This window comes from Zalophus californianus, chromosome X (assembly GCF_009762305.2).
Source record: "Zalophus californianus isolate mZalCal1 chromosome X, mZalCal1.pri.v2, whole genome shotgun sequence".
Classification (NCBI taxonomy): domain Eukaryota; kingdom Metazoa; phylum Chordata; class Mammalia; order Carnivora; family Otariidae; genus Zalophus; species Zalophus californianus.
In genome coordinates this window covers 70,494,332-70,518,568 of record NC_045612.1, presented here as the reverse complement: position 1 = coordinate 70,518,568, position 24,237 = coordinate 70,494,332, and the positions used below count along the sequence as shown (strand labels likewise).

The window sequence follows — 24,237 nt, the reverse complement described above, 5'->3', positions numbered from 1 at the left end:
GCCCCAGGTGGGGCTCAATCCCAGGACCCGGGGATCATGACTTGAGCCAAAGGCAGATGCTTAACAGACTGAGCCACCTAGGTGTCCCAAAAAATAAATCTTTAAAAAAAAAGAAAGTATACCGTTTGACAAATTTTGATGGATGTATATACCCAAAGAAACCATCACAACTAAGATAAACACGTTTGTTACCGCCAAAAGTTTCCTCCCGGTCCTTTGTAATCCCTCACTCCAGCCCCTCCCCCTGCATTCCCAGGCAGTTAGGGATCTGCTTTCTGTCACTACTGGTTAATTTGCATTTTATAGAATTTTAAAAGAAGCGGAAATCTTACAGTATGTTCTCTTTTTTGTCTAGCATCTTTCACTCTGCATAATTGAGATTCATCCATATCCATCCATATTGTTGCATTGTGTCAATAATTTATCGTTTTTATTGCTGAGTAGTACTTCATTGTGTGGTAAGCCACAATGAGCTCATCCATTCACCTATGGATAGACATTTGGGTTGTTTCCAGGTTTGGGCAATTACAGATAAAGCTGCTATGAACATTTCTACACAAGTCTTTTTATGGACAAATATTTTCATTTCTCTTGGCAAATACCTATGAGTGGAATGGCTAAGTCATATGGTAAATACATATTTCACTTTAAAGAAAATGCCAGATGGTTTTCCAAGGTGGTTGTATTATTTTACATTCCCATGAGCAGTTATTGAGAGTTCCAGTTGCTCCACATGTTAAGGTCGGTCTTTTTTTTGTTGTGGTAAAATATACACAACATAAAATTGACCATTTTGGCCATTTAAAATTTTTTTTTATTTTTAATTTTATTTTATTTTTTAAAAGATTTTGTTTATTTATTTGAGAGAGAGAGAGAGTGCACAAGCTGGTGGAGAGGCAGAGGGAGAGGGAAAAGGCTCCCCACTGAGCAGGGAGCCCGACACAGGGCTCCATCCCAAGACCCCAGGATCATGACCTGAGCTGAAGGCAGACACCCAGGCGCCCCCATTTTGGCCATTTTGAAGTGTAGAATTAAGTGGCATTAAGTATGTTCACAATGTTGTACAACCATCACCACTATTCATTTCCAGATTTTTTTTCATCTTTCTGAACAGAAACTCTGTATGCATTAAACAGTTGTTCCCCTTTCCCTTCTGCCCTCAGCCCCTGGTAACCTCTGTTCAACTTTTTGTCTCTATGTGAATCTGCCTATTCTAGGTATCTTATGTAAGTGGAATGATATGCTATTTGTTCTTTTCCATCTGGCTTATTTTACTTAGCAGAGTATTTTCAAGGTTCATCCCTGTTGTGGCATGTCTCATATTTTCACTCTTTTTAAAGTCTGAATAATATTCCATTGCAGGTATACACCACAGTTAATTTACGCATTCATTTGTTGATGGACACTTGGGTCTTTTCCACCTTTTGGCTATTGTGAATATTGCTGCAGTGAACATGGGTGTACAAGTATCTGTTTAATTCCCTTCTTTCATTTCCTTTGGGTCTCTACCTAGAAGTGAATTGTTGGACCACATGGCAATTCTCTACTTAACTTTTGAGGAATTGCCAAATTGTTTTCCACAGTGGCTGCACCATTTTACACTCCCAGCAGCAATGGGCAAGGATTCCAGATCTCTATGTCTTCACCAACACCTATTAGTTTCCATTAAAAAAATAGCCATTCTAATGGATAAGAAGTGGTATCTCATGGTGGTTTTGATTTGCATTTCCCTAATGATTAGTGATGTGGAGCATCTTTTCATGTGCTTATTGGCCATTTGTATACCTTCTTTGGGGAAATGTCTATGCAAGTCCTTTGCCTATTTTTGGATTGGGCTGTTTGTTTTGTTGCTGTTGAGCTGTAAAAGTTCAGAATACATGTATATGTATTCTGAATACTTATAGGTCTAGGATTTGCAAATATATTCCCCCATTCTGTGGGTTGTCTTTTCACAGTCCTGAGTCCTTTGATACACAGATACTTTTAATTTTGGTGAAGTACATTTATCTGTTTTTTCTTTTGTTGCCTGTGAAGGTCAGTCTTATTAATTTTGGCCATTCTAATAGATGTATAGTGGTATATCATTGTGGTTTTATTTTGCATTTCCCTGATAGCTAATGATGGACATCTTTCCATGTGCTTTTTTTCCATCCAAATATCTGCTCAAACGTTTTGCCTATTTCTCAAACTCAAGTTGTTTATTTTCTTATTATTGCATATGAGTTCTTTTTATATTCTGGATGAAAATCCTTTATCAGATACGTGATTTGCAAATATTTTCTTCAAGTCTGCAGTTTGTTTGTCTTTTATTTTTTGAAGAGATTTATTTACTTATTTGAGAGAGAGAGTGAGCGAGAGCGAGCATGTGTGTGAGCAGGGGGAGGGGCAAAGGGAGAGGGAAGGAATCCTCAAGCAGACTCCCCACTGAGCGTGGAGCCTGACGTGAGAGCTCAATCCCAGGACCCTGAGATCATGACAGGAGCTGAAATCAAAAGCCGGACACTCAAAGACTGAGCCACCCAGGCACCCCCATCTTTTCATTTTTTTTTTAAACAGTGTCTTTCAAAAAGCAAAAGTACTTAATAATGATGAAGTCCAGTATATCAATTGTTTTTTCTTGTATGGATTGTGCTTTTGGTATTGTATCTAAGAAATATTTGTCTAACCTAAAATCATACAGATTTTCTCCTATGATTTCTTCTAGAAATTTAATGGTTTTAGGTTTTACATTGAGGTTTATGATCCGTTTTGTGTTCATTATTGCCTATGGATATCCAGCTGTTCTAGAACTTGCTGAAACGGTAATTCCCTTTGGCCACTTCTGGCTACTTCCTCATCAAACTTTAAAAAAAAATTCCTTCTAATAATTTAAGTCACAGATGAGGGGTGCCTGGGTGGCTCAGTTGTTAAGCATCTGCCTTCGGCTCAGGTCATGATCCCAGGGTCCTGGGATCGAGCCCTGCATCGGATCCCTGCTCAGCGGGAAGCCTGCTTCTCCCTCTCCCACTCCCCCTGCTTGTGTTCCCTCTCTCGCTGTGTCTCTCTCTGTCAAATAAAGAAATAAAATCTTTTTTTTAAGAAGTCACAGATGAATATATTCTCCTTATAAAATATAAAATCATTTTTGACCACTTTTACATTCCATCTTGCTTCCCCCAACATTTCCCACCAGATAGCAACTCTAAGAACATGGATTTGAAGTGTATCCTTCCAGATATTTTATTTTTCTACATATGGATATACACACACAAACACACACAATATTGTATGCTTTGTTTTGTTTAGATAGGCTCATCGCGTATGTATCATTCTGAATCTAGCTTTTTGGTTACATAACACCTCTCAGAGATCTTTGCACCTGGCACATAGAGATCCACTTCATTTTCTTTAGCTGCTTCATAGTATTCCATAGTACCACTATAACTTACTTTGTTTCACCATTGCTTGTTTTTTTAGCGGGGCTGTGCCGAGGGAGAAGAGAGAATCCCAAGCAGGCTTCCTGCCTAGTGCATGAGCCTGACACCTGGCTGGATCTGACAACCCTGAGATCATGACCTGAGCCCAAATCAAGGGTCAGATGCTTAACTGACTGAGCCACGCAGGTGCCCTGCACCATTGCTTTATTGATGGATATTTAGACAGTTTATTTAAAAAAAATTTTTTTAAGATTTTATTTATTTGAGCAAGAGTGAGAGAGAGGGAAAGAGAGAATGAGCAGGGGGGAGGGGCAAAAGGAGAGGGAGAAGCAGACTCCCTGTTAAGCAGGGAGCCCAACAAGGAACTCTATCCCAGTTCCCTGGGATCATGACCTGAGCTAAAGGCAGACGTTTAACGCCCTGAGCCACCGAGGTGGCCCTATCTTTAAAATGTTTTTAAAAATTAAAATTTTAAGGTAGTTTCGATGTTTTTCTACTGCTGCAGAGAATGTTGTAGATGAACATCCCTAAGTCTGCTTTTGGTGCACATGTGTTTCCCTAGGTGGATACCAAGAGGTGGAATTTATTCAACCAATACCCATATAACACTTACTGCATGCTAAGCGCTGTTCTAAATGCTTTACATATATGGACTCCTTTAATCCTCACAACAACCCCATGTTTTCCTCCTTCTTTTACAGATAAGGAAACCAAAGCACAGAGAGGTTAGACAGTTTATCAGAGGTCACACAACTAGTCAGTAGCAGGGAGGGTCAGAATTTGAACTCAGATCGTTTGGATCCAGAGTTCAGTTTGCTGGGTCACAGGGCATGGGTATTTTTAATTTTATTTATTTTTTTAAAGATTTTATTTATTTCACACAGAGAGACATAGCGAGAGAGGGAGCACAAGCAGGGGGAGTGGGAGAGGGAGAAGCAGGCTTCCCGCCGAGTGGGGAGCCCGATTCGGGGCTCGATCCCAGGACCCTGGGATCAAGACGTGAACCGAAGGCAGACGCTTAAGGACTGAGCCACCCAGGCGCCCGGTATTTTTAATTTTAAAAGACTTGCCGATTGGCCTCCAAGGGGGCTGTATGAATTACACTCCCACCAGCAGTATATGAGAGTATTCATGTCCCTTAACCCTTACTAACACTTAAACCTTTAAAAACAGCCTTTTTCTTGGGGCTCCTGGGTGGCTCAGTGGGTTAAGCATCTGCCTTTAGGCTCAAGTCATGATCCCAGGGTCCTGGGATCGAGCCCCATGTCAGGGTCCCTGCTCAGCAGGGAGCCTGCTTTTCCCTCTCCCTCTGCCCCTGCTTGTGCTCTGGCTCTCTCTGTCAAATAAATAAATTAGTTAAATTATTTTAAAAAATAGCCTTTTTCTCATTACTAACAACAACATATAACAACTAATATTTTTGAACACTATGTTCTAGCACTGTGCTAAACACTGCATATGTTTTCTCTTCTTTGACCTCACCTGGCTTTACTTTTTCTCAGAGTACGATCTCTGCTGATAGACATTAATTGGTGTGTTTGTTTACTGCCTCCCTGCCGCCCAGAATGTCCGCTCTACATGAGGGCAAAGATTTTGTCTGTTTTGGTCACCGCTATCTATCTTCAACACCTGGAACTAAATGTTCGTTGACTGACTGACTGAATACATGAATGAAAACCGTTTTATGCCAGAGGAAATCAAGGCTTCGTGAGATGACACCATTTACCCCAACTCCCCCTAGCACACAGTGGAGCTGGGTTTAGAAGGCAATCTAAGTCCATTGTCAGTGCTCAGAACAGTTTAGCATCCTGTGATCTCTTTTCCATTTCTATAATTACGTTATTTCACAGATGTTATATGTATGGAATCATGCAGTATATATCTTCTGTAGACTGGATGTTTTTCACTCAACATCATTTCCTTGGTGTTCATCCAAGTCATTCATTTCTTTTTATTGCTGAATAGTATTCCACGGTAGGGATGTACCATTGTTTGTTTAACCCGTGGAAGCACATCTTAGTGGTTTCCAGTTTGGAGCTTTGAGGAATCAAGCTGCTAGGAACGTTTGTGTATATTGTGTATAGGTTTTTATGTGAACATAAATTTTCATTTCTCTGAGGCAAATAAATGCCCAAGAGTGCAATTGCTGGGTTGTATGGTAAGTTTACTTTGATTTAAACTGAGTGTGTATCTCCTTGTAGTTTTTTAATTTTTTTTAAGATTTTATTTATTCATTTGAGACACAGAGATACAGAGAGAGAGAGAGAGAGAGAGAGAGAGAGAGAGAGAGCGTGAGCAGGGGGAGAGGCAGAGGAAGAGGGAGAAGCAGGCTCCCCACTGAGCCAGGAGCCCGATGTGGGGCTCGATCCCAGGACCCTGGGATCATGACCTGAGCTGAAGGCAGACACTTAACCGACAGAGCCACCCAGGCGCCCCTCTCCTTGGAGTTTTAATTTACCTTTCCCTCATAGCTCAGTGATGTTGACCATCTTTTCATGTGTGTATTTGCCATCTGAATATCCTCTTAGTGAAATGCCTGTCCATGTCTTTTGCCTATGTTCTAATTGGATCATTTGGCATTTTACTGTTGAGTTTGGAGAATTTTTTACATACGCTGGTTTTGAGAGTGTTTAAAGTATTCTAGATACTAGTCCTTTGTCAGGCATGTGGTTTGGAAGTATTTTCTTCCAGTCTATAGTTTGTATTTCCATCGTCTACATAGGCTTTCAGAGAGCACAAGCTTGTAAATATCACAAAGTTGAATGTATCAATTTTTCCTTTTGTAGATAATGCCTTTGGTGTCAAGTCTAAGAATTCCGCACCTAGCCCTAGGTTTTGAGGATCTTCTATATTTTCTTCTAAAAGCTTTGTAGTTTGTTTGTTTGACAACTAAATCAGTTATCATTTTGAGTTAATTTTTGTATATGATATGAGCTTTAGGGTTTTGTTTTGTTTTGTTTTGTTTTGTTTTGCCTGTGGATGTCTAGTTGCTCCAGCAGCATTCTTTGAGAAGGCTATCCCTCCTCCTTTAAATTGCTTTGGAAACTTAGCCAAAAATAATTTGGTCAGATTTGTGTGAGTCCATTTCTGGATTCTCTATTTTGTTCTATTGACCTATTCTCCTTCCACCAGTATCACTATCTTAATTGCTGTAGGTATATTGTAAGCTTTAACATCGATTAGAGTAGTTCTTCCCACTTTATTCTGCTTTATCAAATTGTTTTAGCCACTCCAGTTCCTTTGTCCTTCCATATAAACTTTGGAATAAGCACAAATAAGTCTACAAAAAAACTTGCTGAGATTTTGGTAGAGATTGCATTAAATTTATAGAATCATTTAAATGCTCTATGATTTCTTTCATCAGCATTTTGTAATTTTCAGATGCAGATCCTGACCAGGATTTAGAGTAAGTGTGTGTGTGTGTGTGCGTGTGTGTGTGTATTTGTGTATAAATATATATATTTAGTGATGATAGATGGTATCATGTCTTAAATTTTGGTTTCCATATATTTATTACTGGTGTACAAAAATGTGATTGCTTTTTTTGTGTTGAGGTCTTATTTCCTTTGGACTTCTTGAGCTCACTTATTCGTTCTAGGAGTGGCTTTGTAGATTCCTTGGGATTTGCTATTGGACAATCATGCCATCTGCAAATAGGAAAAATTTTCTTTCTTTCTTTCTGATCTGTATATTTTTTATTTTTTTCCTGCCTTACTGTAGCAAGTAGGACTCCCAGTGCTATGTTGAATAAGAATGATGAATGTATATCCTTGTCTTGTTCCCATTCCTAGAGAGAAAGCATTAGTTTTTCTCCAGCAAGTATGATGCTAGCTGTAGGGTTTTTTGGAGATGCTCTTTATGAGGTTGAGGAAATTCCCCTCTATTCCTAGTGTGCTGAGAGGTTGTTGTTGTTTTAATCATGATTTGCTGTTGGATTTTTGTCAAATGCTTTTTCTGCATTAACTGGTATGATCATATATTTTTTTCTTCTTTACTCTGTTGACATGCTAAATCATGTTGATTGAGGTTAAATTTTTGTTTAGAAAATCAGAGATATTGGTCTGTAATTTTCCTCTTTTGTGTATTGCCTTTGTCTGGTTTTGACATCAGAGCAGTATTTGGGAGGTGTTTCCTCCTCTTATTTTCTGGAAGATATTGTGTAAAATTGGTGTCAATTCTTCTTTGGACATGTCATAAAATTCTCTAGTGGAAAAAAATCTGGACCTAAAGATTTCTCTTTAGCTCTTTAATTATACAAATTCAATCTCTTTAATGGCTGTAGGACTATTTAGATGACCTATTTCATCTTGGTAGAGCTTTGGTAGCTTCTGGGTTTTGGGTTATTGGTCCATTTCTTCTACATTGAATTTAGGAGCATGTAGTTATTTGCACTATTCTCTTCTTATCCCTTTGATAGCTGCAGAACCGGTAGGGCCATCCCCTGTTTCATTCTCGATATTGGTAATTTGTGTTTTCTCTCTTTTTATTTGTGTCACTCTTGCTAGAGTTTTGTCAATTTTATTGACTTTTTTTCTGAAGAACCAGCTTTTTGTTTCATTGATTTTTCTCCATTGTTTTTCTGTTTTCAATTCCATTGATTGTTACTTCCATCTTTATTTCCTTCTGTTTCCTTGTTTTTGGGTTTATTTTGCTCTTCTTTTTCTTGGTTCCTGAGGTAGGAATTTAGACTATTGGTTTGAGACTTTTCCTCTCTTTCTAATGTAAACATTTAGTTCTATACATTTCCCTCTCTGCTTTTGATATGTCATATTCTCATTTTCATTCAGGTCAATATATTTTTTAAAAATTTCCTTTTGGGGGGCACCTGGGTGGCACAGTCGGTTGGGCATCTGACTCGTGGTTTCAGCTCAGGTCATGATCTCAGGGTCATGAAATTGAGCCCCATGTCGGGCTCTGTGCTCAGTGGGGAGTCTACTTGCGATTCTCTCTCCCTCTCCCTCTGCCCCTCCCCCTGTTCTCTCTTTCTCTAAAATGAATAAATCAATCTTAAAATAATATAAAAATTTCCTTTTTGAACCAAAGATTATTTAGAAGTATGTTGCTTAGTTTCCAAGTGTTTGGAGAGTCTCCTGTTATCTTTAGGTTATATTCTGGTTTGATTCCATTGTTGCCAGAGAACATAATCTGTATGACTTCAGTTCTTTTACATTTCTTTCTTGGTTTTTTTTTTAAGATTTTATTTGTTTATTTGACAGAGAGAGACACAGCGAGAGGGGGAACACAAGCAGGGGGAGAGGGGGAGGGAGAAGCAGGCTTCCTGCCGAGCAGGGAGCCTGACGTGGGGCTCGATCCCAGGACCCTGGGATCATGACCTCAGCCGAAGGCAGACGCTTAACTACTGAGCCACCCAGGCGCCCCAGTTCTTTTACATTTCTTAAAGTTTGTTTTGTAACCCAGAATATGGCCTGTCTTGGTCAATGTTCCCTGAGTATTTGAAAAGAATATGTATTCTTCTGTCACTGGGCGAAGTGTTTTATAAATGTCAATTGGATCCTTTCAGTTGATGGTGCTGTTGAATTTTTCTATAACTTTGCTGAATTTGTCTAGTTGTTCTATCAGTTGCAGAGAGGAGATGTTGAACTCTGCAACTGTAATTGCAGATCTGTTTGGCCTTGCAGCACTCTCAGTTTTTGCTTTGTGTATTTTTTTTTAAAGCAGGCTCCATGCCCAACATGGAGTCCAGTGTGGGGCTTGAACTCACGACCCTGAGATCAAGACCTGAGCTGAGATCACGAGTCCACTGCCTAACCATCTGAGCCACCCAGGTGCCCCTGCTTCCTGTATTTTGAAGCTTTGTTGTTGGTGCATACACATTTAGGATTGCTATGTCTTCTTGGTGACTTGATCCTTTTACCATTATGTGATGTCCCTCTCTGTCCCTAGTAATTTTCTTTGCTCTGAAGTCTCTTTTATCTGCTATTAATATAATCATTTCTATTTTTTAAAAAATTACGGTTTACATGATATGTCTATTTTTTTTTATTCTCTTACTTTCTACCTGCCTCTGTTGCTATGTTTGAAGTGAGTTTCCTGAAGACAGGATGTAGTTGGGTTGTGTGGGGCTTTTTTAATCCCATTCTACTTATATCTCTCTCCTTTGTTTTTTTTTTTTTTTTTTTTTGAGAGAGAGAGAGAGAGAGAGAGTGAGAGAGAGGGAGAAATTCTCAAGTAGGCTCCATGCCCAGCGTGGAGCTGGCACGGGGCTCAATCCCACAACCCTGAGATCACGACCTGAGCTGAAATCAAGAGTCAGTCTCTTAACTGACTGAGCCGCCCAGGCACCCCTACTTATCTCTTTCTTTTAATTGGTATGTGTAGTCCATTTATGTTTAAGGTAATTACTGATATCTCAGGGCTTAAGTCTGCCATTTTATTACTTGTTTTCTGTTTCTCATGCTTTTGTTTCTTTTTGCTTGCTTACCTGTGAGTTATTTGAACATATTTTAGAGTTCCATTTGGATTTATTTATAATGATTCTGTGTATATTGCTTTGTATAGTTTTCTTAGTGTTTGCTCTAGGTAGTATTGTATACATACAACACTTACTACAGCTTACTGGTGTTCAAGTGAGTTCAGATTGACTAAATTCTATTGGTCTGTCTTCAAGTTCACTGATTCTATCCTCTGTCACCTCCACTCTATTATTGAGTCTATCCAGTGAGGTTTTAACTTCAGTTATTTTTCTTTCATTCTAGAATTTCCACTTAGCTCCTTTTATAACTTCTACTTCTTCGTTGAGATTTAAAATTTTTTATTTAGGGAGTCTGGGTGGGTCAGTTGGTTGGGCGACTGCCTTCGGCTCAGGTCATGATCCTGGAGTCCCGGGATGGAGTCCCACATCGGGCTCCCTGCTCAGCAGGGAGTCTGCTTCTCCCTCTGACCCTCCCCTCTCATGCTCTGTCTCTCTATCTCATTCTCTCTCTCAAATAAGTAAATAAAATCTTTTTTAAAAAAATAAATAAAATTTTTTATTTATTTCAAATGAATCTGTAATTGCTTGTTGAAGTATTTTTATGATGGCTGCTTTCTTTTTTTTATTACCATATAACATATTGTTTGTTTCAGGGGTACAGGTCTGTGATTCATCAGTCTGACACAATTCACAGCGCTCACCGATGGCTGCTTTAAAACCCTTGTCAGGTAATTCTTGTATCTGATTCACCTTGGTTTTGGAGTCAGTCGATTGTCTTTTCTCATTCAAATTGTGATTTTCCTGGCTTTTGTTATGATGAGTGATTTTCTATTGCATCATGGACATTTTGATTATGTTAGGAGACTCTTGATCCCATTTCAGTCTTCTACTTTAGCAGGCAGTCACCCTGTTTAGGTTTAGCATGTATGTTCTGGTCTATTTCTGTGGGTTGTAGTTCCAGTGACAGTTTAGTTTTCCAAACCCTTACCATGCTGTTTTTTGGTCTGCTTCATTTTTCTGTTGTCCTGGGGCTCCCACTCAATCCTTGTGGGTGCTATCTGTAGGGGCAGAAGGTGCTTCCCTGAGCTGCTTGTTTTTTTGCTGGGTGATCTTCTGGAGGGAGAGGAAGGTTGTTGAAGCCACTGTGCCGGGGTTTCCTTATGCCCCTGGGTGGCGGGTGGTGAGATACGGAGCTTTGTTACTGCTACTTCTGCAGGCAAATCAGGCTGCCTGGGGGTGGCCTAGTTCTGGAGTGGGGACTGAGACAGCCCAAGGCTTTGTTGCTGCAAGTGGACCAGACCACCCTCTGGGATTTTGGTTGTGGAACAGGGCTTAGATCCTTCCAGTAAGTCTCCAGTCCATGTGTGTTGAGAGTGTGTGTGTGTTTGTGTCTCACTGTTGGTTTGGTGATTTTGGCTTCCTTGGCACTCAGTCTAGGGGTGTGTGTGTGTGTGTGTGTGTGTGTGTATATATATATGAGACAAAAGGAAAACTGAGGAGGCAGATGGTAACTAGACTTATTATGGTGACCATTTTGTAATGTATATAAATGTCAAATGACTATGTTGTACACCGGAAAACTATTATTATTTTGCATGTCAACCATACTTCAATAAAAACATATTCTCTCGGGGCAACTGGGTGGCTCAGTTGGTTAAGCGGCTGCCTTCAGCTCAGGTCATGATCTCAGGGTCCTGGGATGGAGCCCTGAGTCTGGCTCCCTGCTCAGTGGGGAGCCTGCTTCTCCCTCTCCCTCTGCTTGTGCTCCATCTTGCTATCTCTGTCACTATCTCTATCTCTCTCAAATAAATAAATAAAATCTTAAAATATATGTGTATATTCTCTCATAACAGCAAGAAAAATAAAGAGGAAAGAAAACCAAGGAAAGTCACCACATTATTGTTCCTCAATAATGGGGACCTTAGGAGCCCCTAAGGTTCCTAGCCATTTCACCTTCTTTCCTGGTTTTAGAGTCTTTTCATCTGTTAAATAATTTCTAGGGCATATAGTTGTATGAAAAGGAGAGGAGTAGGGAAAAGTGAGTCAACATTATCTCATTCTGGAACCAGAAGTCCCCTAGTGTAGTTTTGAAATACATTTCATTTATTTATTTAACTTTTTAAAAAGATTATTTTTAAGATTTTATTTATTTATTTATTTATTTGAGAGAGAGAGAGAGAGAGAGAGAGAGAGAGAGAGAGAGAATGAGAGATAGAGAGCACGAGAGGGAAGAGGGTCAGAGGGAGAAGCAGACTCCCTGCTGAGCAGGGAGCCCGATGTGGGACTCGATCCTGGGACTCCAGGACCATGACCTGAGCCGAAGGCAGTCGCTTAACCAACTGAGCCACCCAGGCACCCTTAAAAAGATTTTTAAAATTTATTTATTTGAGAGAGAGAGAGAGAGAGAGAGAGAGAGAGAGAGAGAGAGTGTGCAAAAGCAGGGGGGAGGGGCAGAGGGAGAAGCAGACCCCCCGCTGAGCCAGGAGCCCTGAAGCAGGACTCAATCCCAGGACCCTGAGGTCATGACCTGAGCCGAAGGCCAGCCACCCTGAAATATATTTCTTTTAGTATGAGTGCATTTGAGCACCTTCTGATCAGTTTTGAAGCCATTTTAATTTCTTTTTGTATATTTCCTTTTGATTTTTTTTGACATCATTTGCTCATTTTTTGTTGGCTGGTGGTGTTTGAGGTATTGACGTGTGAGAGTTGTTTTCATATTCACTGTGAGTGGCAGATATTTTCCTCAGCTTATTGTTTATCTTTTTGGATTTTGCCTTTTTGACAGTAGTTTTTGCCATAAAGTTTTTTAAGAGTGTGGTTGAATGTGTCAGTCTCTTCCATAGCTTCTGGGTTTTGTGTCATTCTTGGAACAGCCTCCTGATTTCAATATTTTCTTTTTAAATCCCCTCATATTTTCTTCTAGTACTTTTATGGTTTCATTTTTGAATTTTTAAATCTTCAGTCTATCTGGAATTCATTTTGGTGTATATTGTGAGGGAGTGTGTCCAGTTGTCCCAAAGCATTTATTGAATAGTATACCACTTCCTGTCTATTTTGAAATGTTATCTTTAAAAAAATTGTGGTAAAACACACACGACATAAAATTTACCATCTTAACGATTTTTGAAGTGTACAGTTCAGTAGTGTTAAGTTATTCACATTGTTGGGCAACAGATTTCTAGAACTTTCTTATCTTGCAAAAGTGAAACTCTCCTTGAACAACTCCCCATTGAAATGCTACCTTTTCATCATAGACTAATTTCCTGTCTTTGTCACTTCTTGCCTCGACCACTGTAACAGCTTTCTAGCGTTACCATAATTCCAATCTGTCATGCACACTGTGCCTGATTCATTTTTCTCATGCACCTCTGACCACAGCACTCTCTTATTCAAAACCTTCGGAGGCCCTTCCTGATCCCGCAATTGAAATTAAGCCCCCATTCCACTTTTTCGCAGTGTCTATACCTTTTCTTCCTGTCATGTCTCATGCTCTGTAATTTTTTAAAATAATTTTTTATTATTATATTAATCATCATACATTACATCATTAGTTTTTGATGTAGTGTTCCATGATTCATTGTTTGTGCATAACACCCAGTCATGCTCTGTAATTTTAATGATCTGTGTGATTATTGGACTGTTCTCTATCTCCTTGCTAAACGTCAAGCTTCATGAGAGCAAGGGCAATGCGCTCACCACATATTCCCAGTGCTTACTTAGCATGCTCCTGGCCCACTGTAGGTAGTCCGTGTTTGTGGAATGAGAGCTTCCACTTGGCCTCTGGAATAAAGTAGAAACCACTGCAAGATCAGATTCTTTTTTTTTTTAAGATGTTATTTATTTATTTGACAGATAGTTAGAGAGCACAAGTAGGCTGAGTGGCAGGCAGAAGGAGAGGGAGAAGCAGGCTCTCCGCTGAGCAGGGAGCCGGACGTGGGACTCGATCCCAGGACCCTCCTGGGATCATGACCTGCGCCGAAGGCAACCGCTTAACCGACCGAGCCACCCAGGCGCCCCACAAGATCGGATTCTTTTATTTTTTTTATTAAGATTTTATTTATTTGAGAGAGAGAGAAAGAACACGAGCAGGGTGGGGGGTGGGGGACTGGGGCGGGGGAAGGGCGGGGGAGAGGGAGAAGCAGACTCCCCGCTGAGCAGGGAGCCCCAAGCAGGGCTCGAATCCAGGACCCCGGGATCATGACCTGGGCCGAAGGCAGATGCTTAACCGACTGAGCCATCCAGGCGCCCCTGCAGGATCTGATTCTAACTTACCTTCTCTCAGCCCTCTGCCCTTCAAGGAAGTCAAACTGCTGGACCCGCTGCCCTTTCTGAAAGAGCCGCAGGCTTTCTAGTGCTAGGTTCTGGTTTATACCATGCCTTGATTTTATCTTTTTACTTGTGCTTCAGTTTCTCCCTGTGCCTGAAGGCCATGCCTTGCCCTCAGTCCCCCACCAGCAGTACTGCCTTATGGAAATCCAATTCATCCTTCAAGACTGTGGCTGTCTCCGCCACTGGACTGCGAGTTCGTTGACAGCGGAGACAGGGTCCCCCTAATTTGTCCTTAGGGAGCAACACAGCTCCTGGATTCCAGGAGGCGCTCGGAGCCACACGTCTCCATCTGCTCCCAGGCTGTGGGCTCCTTGCAGGTAGGCAGTGCTCCTTATTGGTGTGCCTCTGGGGACCTTGCTTCCTGGCTCCCCAGGGCAAGACTTAAAGCTGGCTTCAGGAATCTTCTGGCAACCTAATGAATGTGTCTGGTTGTGCTGGGAGAGGCCTGAACAGGGGAAGGGGTGGAGCAGGGGCAGAGCCTTCCCAGCCTTTCCCCAGCTGTGCCCTAGACGTTCCCTCACTCCTGCCTGCCCCTTCTCCAGCCATTAACAGTTACTGCCTCCCGCCCTTCCCCCCTCCTCACCTGGGCAGAGCCCTGGCTCTCCCTAGAGGATGCTCCCTGCCTCTTCCTCCCTCCAAGCCCTCAGGAGAGGAGGCTGCCCAGGTGGCCACAGTTCCGGCCCCTGGGCACCGGAAGACAGGACTGCCATGTCCAAGTTCCCGTTCTCCCTCCTCCACCAGGCCTTGTCTAGGGATGCCCAGTCCATTCCCTGCCACTGTCTGCTTGCTTCCTGACGGCACCCCTGTCACCTCCACGATGATTCCGAGGCAGCGCCTGCCCCCCTCGCCGAGGCACTGGCCCCTGGCTTGGGCTTCTCCCCACCCCAAGGGCATCCTGGAGGCACCAGAACTCGCAGAGGTCAGGGGTAGCAAGCTGGGGCCCATGTGCTGGATCCAGCCTGCTAACTTATTTTGTTTGGCTGGAATCGTGTTTTGTAAAGGCCCCAGCAGGGGAAGGACCTCAAACCCTCCAGACTTTTAGGGGCAAGGTTCCTTCCACATCCTGCCATTCTGCTTTAGAGTTCATTCCTGAGGCCACCTGGACCCTAGAGCTGTCCAGATTCTGAAATCCGCCTGCCGACCACAGCTTCCCTCCTTCCTCATCACTTCCTGCCTCCCCCGATCCTGTTCTGTTCTCCACACACAGACCTCCAGGGCCTCAATCCTGCCCTGTTCCCCCCGGGGCTTCTGTTCTTCTCTTTCTTTCCCTACCTACCCCTGCCTCACCAGTCGTCTGAGAGCCCCACGTCTTCCTGTGGGAAGCCTTAGATGAATCTAACCATCCACCTTCAGTGGGAGCATCCTGAAAATAAAAGTGGGTTCATTCTTTGCTCTCCTACAAACAGGGCCGGGGGTACTAAGGATGAAGACACACTCCTCACCTAGCGTAGAAGGCCCCGTGTGCTCTGCCTCTTGCAAACTTCCTCTGCATCGTCTCCTCCCAAACTCCTGTCAGCCTTGAACTTCATAGCCATCTAAGCAGCCCCTTTCGGGGACCTGAACCCGCGCAACAGCTTTTTCCCTTACTCGTTCTTTCCCTGGCTGACCTTGCTCTTATTTTAAAACCCGATTGTTTGTAAGGGTAGATATGTCTTTGTGTAAAGGCACAGAGTGAGGCCAGTGAGGATATACCACACGCAGATAAACAGCTGCTACCTCTCTGGAGGGCAAGAGACGATCAGGATTGAGGGAGAGAGTTGGTCAAAGGGGACTTTGGCCTTATCTGTGAAGTTTCTACTTTTTCACAGGGCGATTGTATCACGTATTTATTACTTGTGAGCTAGGAAAACAAACAAATGAAGCAGTTCAATACCAGGAAGCCTTCCCCAGCCTTCCCAGGCAGATGGGGCTGTTTTCTTTTCTGGGATCAAATAGCACTTTCCCCGTGTTCTAGCAAATACTGCGCTTTATGGTCTTTTGTTGGTGCCTCTCTCCTTCTAGATGGGGTACATCCTTAAAGGGAGAAGCTTTATCTCATTCATGCTCCCAGTGCCTAGCAGAGTGCCTGGCCCAGAGCAGGTGCTAAGGAAGCGCAGAACCCAGGGCACTGCTTCCGCCAGTGGGAAGTGCTTTGAACGCGCTTGCTATGGGGACAGGCTGGACACTAGTCCTGAGAAGTCGTTTCGTTTTTACCATATCCAAGGAAGAATGTCTTCAGAAGTCTGAAATATGGGTAGAGGGGCCTCCAGGCTCTCGGGTTAGGTCAACACGGGGATGGGCCTGGCACCCCAAAGGCCAGGATCCAATTCGGTGCTACTGTCTTGTCACTTGGCATGCTTTTGTTTTTTTTTTTAAGATTTTATTTATTTATCTTAGAGAGAGAGAGAGAGCACAAGCCGGGGGAGCGGCAGTCTCCCGGTTGAGCAAGGAGCCCGACACGAGGCTCGATCCCAGGACCTCGGATCATGACCTGAGCCGAGGGCGGATGCTTAACGGACTGAGCCATCCAGGCGCCCCCCACTCGGCATGCTTCTGAAGCCACTGCCTAAGAGCAAGGGCTATATTCCTCAACGTTGAACTTGTCAAGCCCAGCCCTAATCTTTATCTCTAAGAGTAAGAAGCCGGCCTCAAGGACCAGGCTGTCCCCATACCCCATGGGCCAGGAAGCCCAGAGTTAGGAGGACAGTCACGCCAGCTGAGTGTCCCGGGCTTGGAGGGAAGGGATGAACAACTCTCGGGGGGACTTGAAGAAGACACCTAGAATCCCAGAGTGTCATCATGGGAGTCTGCTACTTTTGCAATTTTCCAGAGAAATCTGAGCTCCCAAGTCATAGGATGCTTCTTAGGTCTCATCTCTTGCCCATGGGCAACAGGGCAAAGGAGTGGCCTTAATGGGCTGATTAGACTGAGGCCTAGAGAGTGGGTAGGGTGGCTTTTAGAGTTGTACAGCGGGTACCACGTGGCGAGGGCAACGCTTTAGGCTTGGATGTGCCCGGGGCAAGGAGGCTGCGGAAGGGTCTGAGGAGTCTTTCATCTGAGACTGCTCCTCCGACCAGCCCCTGTATTCAACCTTGATTAGGACAGCATTTCTGGGATCTCAGGGCAGTGAGGCCAGGTACTTGGGCCCCTGGAGAGATTAAGGGCAGTGGCAGGTGGAATTTGGTGAGCAGTCCCCTTTGCGCCCCACCCCCACCCCATCCAGCTTCCCCCCGGCTAGCCACCCACCACCCCATCGTGGGCCTCAGAATTGCTAGAAGGAACGTCAGACTGTGCCGCACCCCTTTAGACCTCAATGAAGAACACCTCCAGCTGGCCCATCTCTTTGTAAGTAACTTTTATTTTTTATTTACAACAGAATCGGTGGCTTTGTTCCTCCATCTTTAGGGACGGTGAGCATCAGCAGCCAGATGGAAAGTCCGCAGTGAAGTCAAACTCATTCTGCCCCAGCCACAGCTCCGGAAGCTCATTGGCTCGGTCCAGTCCCAGTTCCACCACCAGCGACATCAGCACCTCCTCATCCACTGGGTCCGAGTCAATGATAGCAGGGCTCTGGGCACCGGTAGAAGGAGAGAGTGACCCCGCCCCTCCCGCCTGAGCCCCAAAGCCCCAGTTTTGTAGGGGCCCTGCCTCCCCAGGTTGGCCCGGAGTGGCGGCGGCGGCGGCGGCGGCGGCGGCCATCCCATGATACTGGCTATTAAGTTTCTGCAGCTGCATACTGGCCAGGAGATGAGGGGCGGGGTGCAGGTTGAAGGGTGGGGGTTTAGTGGGAGGGGTGGCGGTAGGAGAGCCTATTGGAGATGGAGATCCCGAGGAACTAGTGGGAGCCCCACTGGCCTTGGCTCCGTTCGAGGCCACCCCGGGGTAGTGCAGAATGGCCACTGCTTTGCGATCCTTCACGCCCAGGTTAGAGTAGGCCAGCGAGCTCATCTCTGGGTTGGCATCCTACAAGACAGAGAAAGGCACAGCTTGCTACCCCCATTCCTGCTTTGTCCGTCACCGTTCATCGGGCTCAGGAAGCCCCTACGTGCCCTTCCTCTGGGGCTAGTGGTGGGGAGAGAGCAAGAAGGCCCCCTAGCGAGTTAGGCTCCCAGCTCGAGTGTCCTTCTGCTACCACGGTCCCGAGCACTGAGCTCAGACCCAAGTCCTCGGTGCTGGACGCCCGCCATCCTATGTGGGTCGGTGGCTTTCATCTCTCTCCCCAGGCCCCTCCTTCACGTCACCATTCTGAAAAGGGCACCTCATTGGCTCTCTTCTCAGCCTCACAGCAATGTCTTCAAAGGAGCGGCCTTGTGCCGCTTCTGCTCCTCTGTTCCCCTTCTCTGCCATCTTTCGACACCTCGGTGGGCTCGAGTTGACCATACTTAGGCAGAAGCTATTCTCCTTCTCCCCAGAGAAAGCCCTGCTGTCTCCTCTCTGCTAAAGGACGCTAGCTACCGTGCCTGGGAGGGCCTACCAGAGGGCCCAGACCAGGTCGTCTTTCCGTGCCTCTCGGTGTCTCCATCAGCAAGATGGCAGAAGTTACCTCCTTCACAGGTGAGGTGCCACCCTTGACATCAAGTGCAGGCCTTGACATAGTTGGCATTTCAGAGCCTTGGCAGAAGTTGGATAAACTGGTGGGAGAAGATGCTGTCAGCTGGAGCTTTCGTGCTGTATGTGAGGGAAAAGAAGTAATAAGGACAAAGGCTTTATTGACCGAGAGAGCACTAGCAAAGCCCTAAGCAGGGCAACTCCACTCGGCTACGAGGCAAGGATGGTAACAGCATTAGGCCCAAGACCAGAAACCACCTGAGCAGAGGCAGGAGATCAAGCTAGAACATTTGCCTGAGGCAGGAAAGGTGCTTGATTTAGCCAGGTGCTGCCCACATCCCCAAGAGGGGACACACGTGACTGTTTCCTCATGCAAGTGACTTCAGAGCCTCAAGTGTGTGCGTGAGGTGCACTGTTTCTGATTCTGAGGGCAGGGATGTCCCTGAGCAAGGAGCACAGTTTCTCAGTGGACCACTGGCAGGCACCTGGGCTGGGGACCTGGGGCCTCCACTGGGATTGGGAGAAAGTGGGAAGGACCGAGGGCAAGGAAGACCTGGAAGGCTGGCTGCGTCAGCTTGGGGAGAGGAATGAGTCACCAAAGCTAAGGTCAAAGGGCTCCAGAGCCCTGCCTCCGGCATGGGTGCGAGAGAAGCCCGGCCGATCAGGGTGGTCTCGGGGCATGAAGGCGGCCAGGGAGAGCAGCTGGGAATGTCTCAGTCGCCTCCAAGCCTCCCAGACAACCTGGGCATCACCGCTTTCCCAGGATATCTGCTCGGAGGCCAGCCACACCCATCTGTAATGACAGGTCGCAAAGATTCTTCCTGGAGGGAAACCGAGGCACAGAGCTTCAGTGGCTTTCCCATCAGGTAGCTCTGGTTCTGGGAGCGGGGGCTAGCACTACTTATATCCACATGCCTCACCTGACCACTGACCAAGTCATCATACCGGGAATGATTCAGACGGCTCCTGGAGAAATGATTCCCCAGCTCAAGTGCTAAAGGATAAGGGGATGAGGCGAAAAAGAATACCCCCAAACCAGAAAACTAAACATCTCTGAAAAATCTCCAGTTATTTTTCTGAAAGCGTTTTTTTTTTTAAGTCCCCTATATTCTAGCCTTCATGATGAGTTAGAGATGTAGAATTTCATATTTATAGATACCTCTTAGCCCAGAAATCCTTCAGGACCTTAAAAAGGATCTCTAATCTGTCCAGCAAGGTTTGAATTCTCCACACCACCCTCTTCCCAGTGGTCATTAGAAATCTGTTCAGACACTTCTAGAAAGTGGCCGCTCACTACCTCTCTTTCTCATCGCCATTTAGATGGGAGGGAGGCAAGAAAAACAGAGCAAGGAAGAAGGGGGCGGGGAGAAAACACGAGAAAAATCAGTTTCTGGGTTTGCCACTGCTGCTTGATTGGAAAGCCCTGCTTCTTCTCTGAGGCAACCGGAGAATCTTTCAAGCCAGTGATCACAAGACTAGGAGTCTAATCCATGTCATCTTCAAAAGCTCAGCACCTTTGGTATCAAGCAATTCCGTGTCCAAACAAAAATGTCTGGGGGGTGGGGGGCTGACCATCTTTTCCCTTTCCTATTCAGCCTCCCTTCCTTCTGCGGCTAGGTACCCGAATGTACAAAAGAAAAAGAAACAAAACAGCGGAAACAACAATAACAAAAAGAAACAGAGGAGAGAGAGAGGAAAAAAAGTAGAAAGGAAAAAAAAAAAGAGAACGAGAAAAAAAGTATCTCTGTTCTGATTATCAGTTCCTGGGGAAGACCATTTTACCATGTCTCCCCCTTCAGGCTGGGAGCTCCCCTAGGCGGGACCCTGTTTCCATTCGGATTTGTGGCCCTCCCATCACCGCCACCTCCCCACCGGCCCTGACCCCCGGCCTGGGTCTGGGCTCTGTGGGCGCTCAGTAAGTGTTACTGGATCCGTCTGAAGCGGCAATAGCATTTCGATCGGAATCCCTGCCCCTGCCTCGCCGAGTTTCGGTCCCCACTCTGCCCCCCCACCCCCAGCCCATTCGAAGGCAAAACTTGGCAGCGCGGAAACGTTTCAGCCCGCTATCCGAGCTGCGAGCTGACCCCTGCGCAACCGCCGCGAGAGGCGGCTGGACAACCCGGAGCAACAAGTGCCTCCGCGCCTGCTGGTGCCTCGCGGGCCCCGGCCACCAGTCCCCGGTCCCGCCGCCCTCCCTTCTCTACAGATCTTCCCCAGGGCCGGCAGCCCCCTCCCGCCCAGATGGGGGTGGGGAGGGGAGAGGAAGAAGAGAGAAGGGAGAGGCAGGTAGGGGGCCGCGTCTTTGACCTGTTGGGGGACCCAAAGTTAAAATGGCACCAACCGGATGGCTCCATCTCGATTGCTATTTTCTCACTCAGAAGGAGAAATTTAAAAATCCAAACAGCACTGCGGCTTGGCTTGGACGCGCTCTAACCAGACCGGTCAGTTTCGCCACCTGAAAACTAAAGGCCCGTTGTTTGCGGACAGCTCGGTCGCCCTCCTCGCCGCATCCCAGGTGGATCTGCGGGAGTTGGGGGCGGCTGGGAGCATCCCTGCAAGGTGGGCGCGAGCACCCAGGCCACCGGGGCCCGGAGCGTCCGCTCCCGCAAGTGCCGTTATCAGGAACCGATCGTAGAGCCTGGATGGGCGGGCAGGCGGGGAGGGGCGCGGGGTCTCGGCCTCGGCCGCGAGTTTGGGGCCCCGTGGTCGCCCCGCGCGCGGGGGCGCACTCAGCGCCGGCACTCCCGCGCCTCACCAACACTTACTGAGCGCCCGCTGAGCTTTTCGACGCGGCCGCAGGCTGAGCCTACCCCCTAAGCCAAGCCGCCCGTAGTCAGTGCTATTAAGCCCGGGTAAGAGAAGAGTGAGACAGGCTCGGAGAGGTTCGGTAACTTGCCCAAGGTCACAGCGCTAGAAAGTGGCGGAGCCGGGATTCGCAGCCAGGTCGGTCTGACTCCAAGTCCGGCGCTCGGCGAGGCAGGGACTCAGTGCGCGGCCCGGCCCCGCGGCCCTCGTTTATAGGGAGAGGGGTGTGTGCGTGAGTGTGCGTGGGTGCGTGGGTGTGTGGGCGTGCGTGTAGGGGAGAGGAAAGGTCGGCTGGGTAGAAGAGGCAAGTTGCCCAAATTCGCTAACTTCCATCCCGCAATTCCGCTGAACTCGGCCCCCAGAGCCCCTCTCGTCTCCAGTCCCCAAAGGAAACCTGAGCTGTGTGCAGCCCCGGAGCCGGAGCGTCCAGATGCGGTCCGGGCGGTTAGCAAAGTCGGTGGAAGCCAAGCTGGAGAAAGCGCGGGCGCGGGGAGAAAAGGTGCTGCGGTCTCCCGGGGAGAAGCGGGCGCCTGGCCCGGCTGGCCGGCAGGCGGGCGCGCTGGCGAGCGAACCGGCTCGCTGGCGGGCGGGCGGCGGCCCCTCCGCCCCCAGCAGAACAGCTTTCAAACAGAAAACAAGTCCCCCAGAGTCCCCCAGAGGCCCCCGGCCCGCGCGGCCGCCGCCCGCTCCCCACACCCGCTCGGCTGGAGTCCCTGGCCCCGCCGACCAGCCCAGCGCCCTGCCCGGCGGCCCGGCTTACCTCTGCGAAGCCGCCTGCCCTGGAGAGAGGGAAGCGCGGAGCCCGGTGAGCCGCGGGCGAAGCGGCCGAGCCCCCAGCCCCTGGCACGCACGCCGCCGCCGCCGCCGCCGCCGCGAGCCGGTCGCGCTCGGTGCCACCCGACCCCGGGGCGCCTGGGTAAAGCCCGCACCGCCGCGCCGCGCCGCCGCCGCACCGTACCGTGCCGCGCCAAGCAGCCCCGGCCCGCGCCCGTGCCCGCCCGCCCGCCCGCAGCTTCGGCGCCTGACTCCGGGGCGGTGGCGGTGGCGGCCGCCGCGCTCCCTTCCCGGCGCCGGGGACCCGGTTCTCAAGCCCCCATTGCCGCCCGGAGAGCCCTGACGCACACGCACACGGCAGCAGGCTGGACTCGGCTAGGAATCCCAGGAAGGACAGACCCTTTCCCCCCTTTTTTCCCTCTCCCCCCAATTTCCACGTCTTTATAACCGGCTTAGGGCGTTATTAGCACATGTCCTGGCTCGTGGGCGAGTTGATGGCAAAATCTGAACTGGATACTCACCGAGGGCCAGAGCGGGTGCTGCGCCTTCCTCAGCCCTCTTCCTCCTCGCCGGGAACGACCCCTCGCAGGCGGGCTGCGGGCGGGCGGCCGGGCGGAGCGATCCTCCTCTCGGCAGCTCAGCGGTGCCCCTTCTGCAGCTGTGCCGCCGGGAACATTTTATAGCGGCGGCTGGCGTGTGTGGCCCTTTAAAGGCGCTCAAGCTGGTGCAGTCACCGCGGATCGTGTGAAAGCGAAGGGCCGGCTGGGGAACGGAGTCCGAGCGGCCCCGCGGGTCCGGCAGCGCCGGGGACCGTCCGCCGTTCCCGGGGTGGGGGTGGGGGGAGCTGGCGGGCCCAGGCCGTGGGCACTCGGACCCTTGAGCCCCAGGCCGACGCCTGCGCTTCTAAAGCTGCGGGGGGCCCGTGCCCGGGACCTGGTCTCTCCCCACCGCCCTGCATGGACTTGCCCAATAAATTCCACTTAGCAATTTCGCTGAGGCGAGGGAGAGCTGTTAGTGTCTGTTTTCTGACCTAAATCTTGCGGGGTGGCCAGAGCGGGCTTCAGGGGGCTGGGGACGGGGGACGGGGGCGGGAGGGCCGGCGCGGAGAGAGCCAGAGGGGCTCCGGGAATGGCCCGGGGGAGAGGGACGCACTCGGCACGGGACTGGTGCCGGCGGGGCATGATTGGAGTTTTCTGCGGGGCTTCCTCTGGAGCCTGTTTGCCCCCTTTGGGCCGCACCATCTTGTTGAAGGGCTGAGGCTGGGAGTCCCTTTCCCCCTTAAAGTCCCCGGATTCCGGGCAGCGCCTCATGGAGGGCCTATCCGGCAGCGGCGGCTTCCCTCGAAGGCCCGAGCGGGAGTTGGGTTGGAGGGATTCACTCTTGTGGTCACCCCAGGCAGGAGGAGGCTGGCGGGATGCGACGCGGTGATATGCTGCCCACCGGGACCGTGGGGCCAGGTGCAGCTCAGGAGGCACGCCGAAAAGCCAAGAACCGGCAGCCGGGTCCGAAGAGCTTGCCCCGGAGCCCGAAGGGGATTCCTTCTGCCTTCCCATGATGCCAGGTTATGTTATTACGATTATATAATCATTCCCATCTAGCAGGAATAACATTTTGCTTTTGGAGCATATTTCTCGGGTTGGGATACTGTCTTACAGATGTTTAAGGAAAAGAGGTCCACGTCCTCTCCGTCTTAGTTCACGTTCCTTGTGGCCAACAAGCTCCCGTCTCACCTCTTCTTACAGGAAGGCCACCAGGATTATCCCTCTACCAAACTCCCTTTTTTGGCCCCTTTCAGCAACTACTCATTTTACACTGTTTATAGAACAAGCTTTTTTTTTTTTTTTTGAAGTCCTGATGTTAAGAAAAAAGAGGTGAGGGAATGTCATGAAGTCATTTTCACTATGTATGTGTTCTGTCTTCTTAATTGGATTTGAAGACCTAAAGGTCTTTTTT

General features: G+C 47.8%; 1 protein-coding gene across 4 annotated transcripts; it reads right to left on the bottom strand.

Annotated features, from left to right (window-relative positions):
- Nucleotides 1-17,488: 17,488 nt before the first annotated feature.
- Nucleotides 17,489-23,253, bottom strand: CITED1 (Cbp/p300 interacting transactivator with Glu/Asp rich carboxy-terminal domain 1). Of its 4 annotated transcripts, none has more exons than XM_027607321.2 (4): nt 22,806-23,253; nt 21,047-21,167; nt 18,701-18,825; nt 17,489-18,120 (listed from the first exon to the last, which is right to left on the bottom strand). In XM_027607321.2, the coding sequence occupies exons 2-4, from the start codon at nt 21,057-21,059 to the stop codon at nt 17,575-17,577; spliced, it is 684 nt and encodes a 227-aa protein (XP_027463122.1). In that variant the 5' UTR covers nt 21,060-21,167; nt 22,806-23,253; the 3' UTR covers nt 17,489-17,574. The 4 variants fall into 4 exon arrangements, with proteins under 4 accessions (XP_027463122.1, XP_027463125.1, XP_027463123.1 ...); XM_027607324.2 differs by lacking the exon at nt 21,047-21,167 and adding an exon at nt 22,271-22,289 and having other exon boundaries at nt 22,806-23,249; XM_027607322.2 differs by lacking the exon at nt 21,047-21,167 and having other exon boundaries at nt 22,806-23,244.
- Between the last annotated feature and the right edge of the window lie 984 nt (nt 23,254-24,237).

Excerpts from the sequence above, each read along its gene's own strand:
- CITED1 (XM_027607321.2), bottom strand. Across the intron at positions 18,121-18,700 it reads GCACCTCACCTGTGAAGGAG|GATGCCAACCCAGAGATGAG; the intron begins GTAACTTCTGCC and ends TCTGTCTTGTAG.